At 35.0% G+C, this 11,421-nt stretch overlaps 2 protein-coding genes across 3 annotated transcripts; both read right to left on the bottom strand.

The window, feature by feature from the left end:
- Window positions 1–1,344: 1,344 nt before the first annotated feature.
- Window positions 1,345–3,017, bottom strand: LOC147406744 (FAD/NAD(P)-binding oxidoreductase family protein). The gene has a single exon (XM_086434924.1). It carries the CDS (start codon window positions 2,934–2,936, stop codon window positions 1,461–1,463), a length of 1,476 nt encoding a protein of 491 aa, XP_086291050.1. The 5' UTR covers window positions 2,937–3,017; the 3' UTR covers window positions 1,345–1,460.
- A 565-nt stretch (window positions 3,018–3,582) lies between these two features.
- Window positions 3,583–10,388, bottom strand: LOC147406743 (uncharacterized). 2 transcript variants are annotated; one of them, XM_086434926.1, is made up of 3 exons: window positions 10,015–10,388; window positions 4,957–5,211; window positions 3,583–3,933 (listed from the first exon to the last, which is right to left on the bottom strand). In XM_086434926.1, exons 1-3 carry the CDS (start codon window positions 10,249–10,251, stop codon window positions 3,862–3,864), a joined length of 564 nt encoding a protein of 187 aa, XP_086291052.1. In that variant the 5' UTR covers window positions 10,252–10,388; the 3' UTR covers window positions 3,583–3,861. The 2 variants fall into 2 exon arrangements, with proteins under 2 accessions (XP_086291052.1, XP_086291051.1); XM_086434925.1 differs by having other exon boundaries at window positions 4,957–5,220; window positions 10,015–10,386.
- Window positions 10,389–11,421: the final 1,033 nt, after the last annotated feature.

Below are 11,421 nucleotides of genomic sequence, written 5' to 3'. Positions count from 1 at the left end.
AGGCTGGATGTCTGCGAGGGAGTTTTAAATAGGGGAAATGTCCAAAAAGACCTGGAAGCCTGGAAGAGCAGGACATATGGTTTAAAACTCAATCACGTCCGGTTCGACTCGTGGGCCTTGAAGGAAAAACAAATCGAGATATGTTCGACTCGGCATGTTTGTATTAATAAAAGAAGAGAGTTACTATTGCCACACCAAATGTATGCAACTCTTTTTATACATAGGAATTGGTGTGGCATTAGTAAAAGTTGTTGGGGTCAATAACAGATCTCTAAAAGAAAATTATATATTTTTAAATTAATTTTACACTTTATTAGTTAATTAAAGTATGTTGCATCTTCTTTAGAGTTAAAAGGAGTAAAAACAAGAAACATAGTAAAATTAGAAGAATATATAACTGAAAAATGAGATATAAAAAAAAAATTACTAAATTGAAAAGATATTATTCAAATAAGAGGATGAGAGAAAAAATAATAAAATTGAAAGGGACAAAGAGAAAAGATAATAAAGTAAATAGTGTGAAACCATAAATTGACAAAACTGTAATAGAGTAAGATCCACAATCCTATTTTATTATATAAATTTTAAAAATAATTTTTAAAAACATAAATTGTATCTTGTCCTCAAATATTTTGATTTTTAAAATTTATTTTTTATTATATTATTTAAAAATAACATATAAATTTAAAATAAATTTGGTAAAGAGAAAATTTTGGGATGCACTAGATTTATGCAAATGAAAATATTGTTAAAAATAAATTTGAAAAAATAGTTGAAAATAAATTATTCATTATATAATATTCACTATGTATAAATTTCAATTATCTGAAGAAAAATGGGACCTAAAAGAAGGATTTAATGTACATATCAATTAAAATCAATGGAAAACTATCCAAGCCACGTTCGACACTGGAGTCGAGCCACCCTTTCATAACTTGAATGGAAATGAAGCGCCTCATCTTAAAAGTAGAGAAGGAATCCAATCTAACGAAGGTCATAAACTCCTAAACCTCGCAAGTGGCCTCTGGGAATCGAACTCACGGGGTTTCTTCACACTAAAACTTTTTAGCCTTCCCCAGCATCTCAATCTATCTTCATCCAAGAAGTCCGACTTTATTTAATGCAGTTCTTCCGTCGTCTGAATGGCTCGTCATAGATCTCTATAAGAATCTTGATTTGCACCTTCGATCTCGTTCTTGACCTTGACCCCAGCAAGGGCCCATCTTTGGCCTTAACTCTAGATCTTGATCTATGTCTTGGCCAAGACTTTTTATAATCAGGGTTAGTAGTCGGCTAGCTCCCCATTGCTAAAACGGATTTCGGAAGTTAGTTATAGACTTCATCAAATCAAAGACAGAATTATATTATATTTAACATTCTTTTTAATAAAGAAATTTTAATATACAATTGAAACAAGAAACATCAATAAAGAAAGAAAGAGAGAATGGATGTGATTAAGTTCAAATTAAGGGAGCCAATGCTGTATCCTTTAATAAAGCCTCAGCCGCTCGTCTCCCCGAAACCAATGCTCCATCAAACGTAGCGGAGTTCCAATGATCACCACACACGTATACACCCGATCCGATATTCGGATTTCTCAACAAATCGGTTGGTGGACATTGATTCGGTTGCGCAAAACCGATACGATACGTTCTCAAATGCTTCCACGACTGTACGATTGAATCACCAAACCAATCCGACAGCTCCTTAACTACCTGAGCTGTTACATCATCGTCCGACACACCCTCACACAAACCAACAACCGAAACTGAAACTAATGTCCTCCCAGGAGGACCATACGTTGGGGCTACATTAGTCGCAAAAAACATGTTGTTCACGATACCCTTCCCCGAACCGTTCAGAAACAAAACCGGTTCACGAACACAAGCCCGGTCCGCTGAGAAATATAAACAAATTGTACTACGAGCCGGTCGTCTACGAACCGGTTTATCTACGATTTTTCCCGCCAAAAGCTTCTCTGCTTCCGGTTCTTCAACTGCTACAATCACTCCTAACTCGCTTTTCAAGATCTCTCCACTCTGTAATCTCACTATAGATCGATTCAATTTCGATGAATCTGATTTCGATTTTGATTCAGATTCATCGAAATCGATAGAAACAACCTTCGAATTTAATAAAATTGAACCGGAAGGAAGTTTTCCCGCCAATTGTTCAGGAATTGCAGAGATTCCCTGCGCGGGGAGCGTATTATCGCCTAAAGAAAGGCACTTGAAGATGAAATCGAACAATCTTGAAGTTGTTTTGAGTTCTTTATCAAAGAAAATTCCTCCAAAGAAAGGACGAAAGAATCGATCAATGATGGAATCAGAGAAACCTGTTTTACGAAGCAGATCCATGATCGTGACCTCATTTGCAGACAAGATCTCCTCATCAGTTCTACTCAAAACCCTAATTCTTGTCAAACCGATCAGTAACTTGTCGAGAACAGATCCAATAGGGTTCGTTAAACTCCTTAACGCGTCAGGAAAATGCCGCAACGGATCTGAGACTGTGTGGAATCCGCCATTAAAGTAAACAAAAGCTCCTGAGTAGAATTTTTGAAGATCCAAGAGATCATAATCTAGGGTTTTTCGTGCTTCTGGATAGGCAGTGATGAAGATCTGAAATCCTCGATCGAGAAGAAATCCATCGACAACGTCTGTTCGGACGCGTCCACCGACGGCGTCAGAAGCTTCTAGAAGAACAAATGGGATGTTCGCCGAATTGAGTCGAGTCGCGGCGGCTAAACCGGCGAGTCCAGCTCCAACGATGATGACTCCGGTTTTTATTTCGGGTGGACCGTCAGATACAGGGGAGTAGATGGAGGTTTTAACGGACCGAATTTTGAAATTAAAATGGCCGTTGTGTTTGTGGGGTTTATGAGAACATGCGAGTAGAAGTGAGGGTTTAGAGAAAGGAGAGAGAGTGAGATTCATGGATGAATTATTTGAATTTTGGGAATTTCAGGAAAAAAAAAAATTCATAAATTATATAGGAAGGAAATGGAGAACATCGAAGACAAACAAATGGAGTTCGTTTGTTTGGTTGCCTTATCTGCTTATCCGTTAGGAATAGTTGAATCGTGTACTCCAGGATGTGTTGTAGATAGCCAACTCCCAGTTTCTTTGTGTGACACGTGGTGTATTATTTGGCCAAGTTACCTATATAATTGTTTGGACCATAATTTTCTAAACCTATACATTGAAAGTCAGTACCATCCATTTGATTCTTAAGAATCTTACCACCAACATAGTGTCTGTACTCAGCAATTTATGGGTGTCAATGGGTACCCATTTAACCAGAATTGAAGCAAAATTGGAATAAAAAATCTGGTTTTGGATCTTTTTTATTGGAACCGAATCAAACCAATTGAGAGCATGTGCGGTTGTGTATCCCAAGAAAAATAATCTATGACTATGACACATGACACTGTACCGAGCCGTGTGTCAGAGGAGGATGTCAGAAAATCATTATTCAATTAAAATAGTCCAAAACTAAAGATAATAGAGTATCAATGGGAAAGATCAAACTACTCTTAATCTCAATGAGATAATGAAATAGGGTAACAAAGGGTCAATCACATATGCTCAATTTGTTGCTAATTTATTATTATGTAAAGGAAATCCTTAAAGTTGACATATTTCACTATTTCACTATCCGTAGTTCAGTTTGTTGTGATAACATACATGCAATTTTCATATCTTTGGGGTCATGCCATGTGAGTTTACATTCATGAATCCAAAAAATAAAAAAACTGCCACGAATATCCCTCCCATCCACACGCCTGTTCTACTTTCTCGCTTGGACGAACAATGAGATGGTACACTTGAGAAAGAGGAGGATTAATTAAGGTGGGAGAGGCTACGTTTGTCTGTTTCCCTCAGAGTTCATAGGTGGTCTTGTAGGCCTACCAGACTTGCCTGGAACATCTCCCTGTTAGAAAAAAAAAAGTTAATCAAACAAAAGAACATTAAAGGGAAATCTATATATACAAATAGCTAGTCTAACTTCTACTCCTATTAGCAAGGGCGGAGCCAGATTTTAACTCATGTGGGGGGCAATGTAAGAGTGGAAATTTTTTTGTGAGGACAACGAAGATTGTAATTTTTATTGTGGGGGCAACATAACAATGGAAACTGTTTTGTGGGGGCAACTAAGAGTGTAAAACAAATTGGGAGAGCAATAATTCATTATTCCAAAGAAGGTTTGAAAATTCTTATGGGGGCAAGTGCCCCCATTGCCCTCACTCTAAATCCGCCCCTACCTATTAGTGGAGGATGGATATCATGTTAGACTATCTTCACAACATTTTAATCCATCCTACCATCTAGAACCTCATGAAAAGTTGATTTGCAATTTAAATTGTTATTTTAAGGTATATATATATTATAGTGTGGGGGTCTGGTGACTCACGAAGAATAACTCTTTTAGAAAACACATGATCCCGACCATGTAAACACGTACTCCAACAGTTGAGATTTATAGGTATCCCAATAACACACGTCTCAATGATACTTCTCCTGAGGATAAATCTCAACCGTTGGACTTTGTGCTTACATGGTTGGGATCATGTGTTTTAACCATGAGTCATTCTTCATGAGTCAACGGATCCTAACCCTTTTTTAATTCCTAATAATGGAGAGAGTTTTTGTAACAATGATCATTTTGTTGATAATAACTTATTATTTGTAACATAAGGAGGGGTACAAATAAGGAGCAAGTCTATGATCCAACAATACAATGATCCACACCATTAAGGCCATCTTCACAAAATTTCAATCCATTCTGATATATTTACCCTTGTTAAAATTTGACTTGAATTTGAAGAATATGGATTGCTCATTTGAACAATTAATTTAAATCTGCTTTGGATAGTCAATAAAAATAAAATGGACGGACTTTTTGTGATAATAATTGTTGTTTGTGTGCGTGTAGATAAGAGAGAGAGAGACTTACATGGGGTTCATTCCTTGGTTGTGTCGTAGAAGAATCTTTAGAGTCAAGACCCAAGCATCTAAGGAAAGCCTTTCTACCGAGTTCAAGCCAATAGCAAGGACCCCATGAATAAGAAGGTAATATTGTCTGTGTAACCTCCTGTGTCTGAAACTCTGCCATTTCTTGGATGACTTCTGCTTCTCTTTGATTGTTTCTTCTTCTACTTCGTGTGCTTGTTGTTGCAATGCCTTCAATAGTTGTTTGATCTTTGCTCATCTGCCATAGCTTTAGATAAAATTATTTTCAATTTACGATAATGGTAGAAAATCACTTCAATTACAATGATGGGCTTGAATTTTATGAAACTCAAAGGAAACCAAAAATGGAATTTAGTTTAATCCAATCCTTGACTACAACAATATCCTAAGATCTAACAAGCAACTAATTCCTTGCGATTACTACTGAATTGAGATTATCTGCTAAGAAAGTAATTTATGTCAGTGAAGTTATGGGGCTAAAAAATCCCATGAAGGATGGCCTGCACTCAAATTTTTTTTACTCGTCATAAGTAAAAAAATAAGAGAAATACAACTTGTGGGGAAGTAGGTAGGTCTCTATTTCTGAACATTTCTGCAAATTTTGGGCCTCTATTTATAATCAAGGGAAAATTATTAAAAAAAACCAAAATAAATAAATATTTATTAAAAAAAATCTAAATTTTCAGAAATTCGATGTGGGAACCAAGTTCGGCCCTTAAAGGGCCGAACATTTTCTCTCTCCTCCACATTATTAAATTCAAATACTTAATACGAATTATTAAATTCAAATAATAAATTCAATATAATTCAAATTTTTAAAAAATAATTAAAGAGGAGAGAGAAAATTTCGACCCTTTAAGAGTTGAAATTTTCTCTCTCCTCCCTCTATTCCATCTCTTCCACCATCGGTTGTTTTTTGTCATCAATTTTTTTTCACCAACTGAACAAACATCTCCTCCTTCTTCTTGTTCTTCTTCTAAGGTAACTCATCTTCACTTTAAGTAATTATTTTAATATTCATCTAAATACTTAAATTCTTAAGATCTTTTAAGATTTTAAGATCTAAATCATAAGATGTTGATCTTAAGATCCTGATCATAAGATCTTGATCTTAAGATCTTGATCATATCTTAAGATCTTGATCGTGATTGTCCTACAATCAAGATCTTAAAATATGATCAAGATCTTAAGATCAACATCTTATGATCAAGATCTTAAGAATTTAAGTATTTAGATGAATATTAAAAGAATTACTTAAAGTGAAGATGAGTTACCTTAGAAGAAGAACAAGAAGAAGAAGATGTTTGTTCAGTCGGTGAAAAAAAATTGATGAAGAAAACAACCGATGGTGGAAGAGATGGAATAGAGAGAGAAAATTTCGGCCCTTTTATATTGAATTTAATAATTTGAATTAAATATTTGAATTTAATAACGTGGAGTAGAGAGAAAATGTTCGGCCCTTTAAGGGCAGAACTTGATTCCCACATCAAATTTCTGAAAATTTAGGTTTTTTTAATAAATATTTATTTATTTTGGTATTTTTTACTAATTTCCTCCATGATCAACTTGCTATTATTAGCAGTCCAATTTTATAAGTATTCTGGCTCAAATGGGGATTGAGATCCAAATACCACGCTTTTGTGACATCTATCTTATCTAAACCTCCAACTCCTTCATTCAAGGAAGTGACATCTTCCATTCTCAGTCATAAACTTTTTATTAGAAAAAAATTCTCACTACTCCTACCCTTTATGAAATGGCCTCTCAAAGATGAGGGTGCTTACACCACGGCAAAACTATCATCCTCTGTCAACAACAATGACAACACATTAAAGACGAGGGACAACCTCTAGTGCATCGCAACAACTCCCCCGGTGGTCAAAACTTAAGTGACAAAAATCGGTATTTTTTGAAAAAGTTGTGATTCTTATTAATCACCAAATAAAATGTGCCTAAAAATGAACTTCAGGGTTTTTTTTAAATCACCGATAATAATATTTTAGTTTTTATTATATATTAATTTGTTTTATTTTTTCCAATGAATCCTGATATGTCATCGACTTTTTACCCTTTTTTTTTTGAGGTTTTCCCTTAACAAATTATTTCGGACCTCAACCTTGTCATTATGGTCAAAACAATAACCAATGAAGGCATAATACTCGAAGGATCCAATCCAAACACTGCTAACAATCTGACTCGGAGATCAAACTTTTGCCATTTTTTTTCTAAACATCATTTGTCAAATATGTGGACATGGTGGGCTACAACACTAGACTGCTACAATCAATTTAACCATGTCTATCAAGCATCCCAACTTTTTGAGTCTGTTCTCTCACTAATTCCTGGCCCTCAAACTCAAAATGGTATCAAAGACAGTGGTACGACAACAAACAATACCTATGATGCAGATAACTTTTCTCAATCATTAATGGCTCCTCTATCTTTACATCTCATACTACAACTACTATCATTGGTAGTCCAAGTTCCATTGCTTTAAAACATGCCTGTTTAGTTCCTAGTTCTATCCTTATATCTCATACTAGAACTGGTGACATTAGTAGTTCTAGTTCCTATGCTTTCAAACATGCCCTTTTAGTTCCTAGTTCTCTCTTAATATCTCATAATAGAACTAGTGCCCTTAGTGGTCCTAGTTCCACTGCTTTAAAAAAATGTCCTTTTAACTTCTATTTCCATCTTTATATCTCAGACTAGAACTAGTGCCATTAGTAGTTCTATTTCTTTTAAACAGACCCTTTTAGTTCCTAATATCCAAAAGAATCTACAGTCAAACAATCAATTTTACTTATGAAAATAACTGCATCTGTGAATCTTCACAAAACCATTTGTGACCTCCCTAACAGATGGTTTGAATTCTTTGGGTTGTTTCTTACTTTCTTCTCCATGTTGAGATTTGTTATGGTAATTGTGACAACTCAATTTTCACCCTCTTCCTTCCAACCCATTCCAATCAATTCTCCAAGTATATGTCAATGATATTGTGCTTACTTGAGTAATCCTACTCATTTACCAAATTTCATTTATTGCAGCCATTATAAATTTCCAATGAAGGAATTGTGAATCCTTCACTACTATCTAGGTAAAGAGTTATTTCAACACCCATAGATACAACTAAGATTGAGGGAGCCAAGTTGTTGGTTACCCCCTGGCGATTTTGCTCAAGTTAATCAACCCTACTTTTTTGTACTACATTATACCAAGGCATCTCTAGAGCCCTCCAATATCTATTGCTCACAAGATCATATCTTACCAATAATGTTAACTTAGTGGGCCAAGGTAGTCAAATCCATCATAAGACATCTCAAGGTAGTCATCTATCAAATACTGGAGTGGTAATCCAAAAACCCCCAAAATACACTAGACACTCAACATATAGTTATTCCATAAATAGGATAGTAGTATGATATTCTTGAGTTAAATTGCGACCTCAACGAGGTAGTAAAGCCTATACGTGGTAGTATCGTAAACCTGGGATCAAAACCCTGCCTTCACATTTTTAAACCTACAAAAAAAAAATCTGGTATACATCTCCAATGGTCTCCTCTTCCATATCTTCAAAAATAGGGAAGAAAGACCATATGAGAAAGTTAAAAAAAAGTGGGCGTTGTCCTGGTCTCCTCATTATCTTATGCAAAAGTTATTTTTAAAAAGGTAGAGTGGCAAGATGGTAATATATTGGATTTTAAAAAAACTGGTAATGCCATTATTTATTGATAAATATTAACATTAATGGGATAAATTGCACAAATGTAAATATGTGATGTGTCAAGATGGTAATATTATAGGATCTGGGGATTGAAAAGAATTGTAAAAGCATCTTCAACGGCCTCTTCATCTAGTTCTTTTACCCATATTTGGGGAGAGAAAGGCAAAAAAAGTTCTCCCAATAGCCTCCTCAAATCCTTTTCCATCACGATCGTTCTCATTTTCTACCACAAATTTGAGATAATTTTTGCACAAGCTTTCCAAGTATTTCAAACTTCAAATTCACATAATATTACCATCTTGCCACTGCCTCCTATTTACGACTTGTGTCATTTATCCAATTGATGGCACTATTCATCAATAAAAATGTCATTACAAGTCTTTTCAAATTCCAATATAATTACCATCTTACCACTCCACCTTTTTAAAAGTAACTTTTGCAAATAGAACAAAGGAGACCACTACTGCACTCACATTTTTTGACCTCCTCATATGCTCTTTCTTCCCTATTTTGGAGGATAGGAAAGATATGACTATTGAAAATACTCTAAAACTTGTAAAAAAAATAAACTCAAATTTAAGGTAAAAAATGGGAGAGATGCTCTTAGAGTACTAAAAAGCTACCCCAACCACAAAACAATCAATTATAGAAGCCAAGTATGAGTCATTTGTTGTCATTACAAACTCACCTATATCTCTCTCTCTCTCTTTTAATCGTTCGTGATATATCTTCAACTACAAACATGTTATGATTATCAAAATGCCATTTGCATGAGTTCCAATTTGAACTAGATCATCACTTTGCCTCAAAAAATGCGGTCTCAAATCTCCTTCATATTCAATTCATGAATCTTATGGATATTTCCCAAGGATTTTCCAAGAAATGAAATTACCATTCTCTCCTTCTATCCGCATTTCTATCACACTCAAATCCGTTCACAATGAAATTATACCCATTTTTTGTTTTCATTCCGTAGATATAATCAACTTAACAATGTAAAAAATACAAAACTAGGGGGTTAATTTTGTAATTTTGATAAAAATCTTATTAAAATCAACGGTAACGGCCAAAAGAGGCAACCCCTAAATCTTGAATCCATAAATCCAGCTAAACATGTCCTCCACACCGACCATACGCTAAATTATTAAGAGATAATTACTAGAAAAATTCTAGTGTCCCAAGTAGTTGGACAACGAGAGTCCAACGAACGAACATCTCAGCCGTTCGTTCGTTGGATAAAAAATAAAAATAAAAATCATGGAAGAAATTAAGAAAAAAAATTATTCTCCGATGGATGTTAGAAAAGTACCTGCACACCTTGCTATCTTGTGAGCAACTTTCTAGTTTCTGCATCCGGTACTTGTTATAGTTCCCTGATCGGTAATCGATTGACATGATCTCATCCGCTTCGGCTCCCGTATTCGCCACGTAGAAAACAAAGTAATAGAGTAGAAGAATGAAGATGAAAATCACCAAGAGGTTTAACCAGATGAGCCATGGGACTTGTGGAAATTCGAGGATGAAGAGCTCCTCTTCTTCTTCAAAACCAAACATCTTCACAGAAAGATTTAAAAACGAAAACCAAAAAAAGAGGAAATAAGATTAAGGAGAGAGAGAGAGAGAGAGAGTTTTGGTTGAAGAAAAGGGCTTCAGAGAGACAGAGAGAGAGAGAGAGAGAGAGAGAGTTTTGGTTGAAGAAAAGGGCTTCAGAGAAAGTGCTCAATTCAGTGTACATTTATGATTCCTTTAATATATAATAGAAGGGTCTTGACGTCTTGTTAACGTGTGCCCTTGGCGCACACGCTAAGGCACATTAATTACACCTGTGAAATTGAATTTTGTATAAAAAATGCCCTCAGTTTTTCTTTTATTACTAAAATACCCCCAAAGTGTAATTAATGTACTTTAAGCCTAATGGAGGGAAAAATCTGACCTTTATTAAGGGTCTGTTTGTTTGCAAGGAATTTATTTGAATGTGGTTATGGGAAAATGAATTCCATCCCATTTGATTGTACTTAGGAAAATAGATTTTAAAACTGTTTTTTGAAACATTTGTAAATTTAAGATATTGTATTTGACTAGTTCGAATCGACTCGTAAATATTGACTTTATTCAACTCAATGACATCTAAGTCAAATAAGCTTTTTGAGTTGAAACAATGGTTTTTTTAGTTTTAGGGATGGGTAAATCATGAGAGAATGATATTTGGATGTGGGAAATTCATTTCCTCAAGAGACAAAATGGGGGGGGGGATCCATTTTCCTCCCAAGGGGGAAAATTACTTCGGATAAAAAAAATTGAATTCTCGAGAAAATAAGTAATCAAATGCCTAAAAATCACATTTTTCAAGGAAATTCGTTCTTCCACCCATTTTCCTTGTGCAATCAAACATACTTGTCGGGTCATTTTGCTTCACCCACCAAGAGATCATGTTGATTCTCATCTTGGTTCAAACTAATTAAACTATCTAAATTTTGTTAAAATCCGATTGATTCAACAAAAATCTTCCTAAATTCAGTCAATATTTTCAAAATAATGGATGTTTCTTATTGTATGTCAAACTAGCCAATGTGATGGAAGATTCACAAGCAAAATCAAGATTACAATGACTTTTAAAGCCCGATTTTATAAAGGACTATGAGGTAAGATTGAATGGAGCAGTGGGGGATAGAAGGGGACTTGAACGTGCACACAAAGAAATGAATCTCTCATCCATCCGTCCTC

This window comes from Akebia trifoliata, chromosome 3 (assembly GCF_017979445.1).
Source record: "Akebia trifoliata isolate Shusen 1 chromosome 3, ASM1797944v1, whole genome shotgun sequence".
Classification (NCBI taxonomy): Eukaryota; Viridiplantae; Streptophyta; class Magnoliopsida; order Ranunculales; family Lardizabalaceae; genus Akebia; species Akebia trifoliata.
Note: the sequence above shows the minus strand (reverse complement) of the source record. Positions and strands in the feature narration are given on the sequence as shown.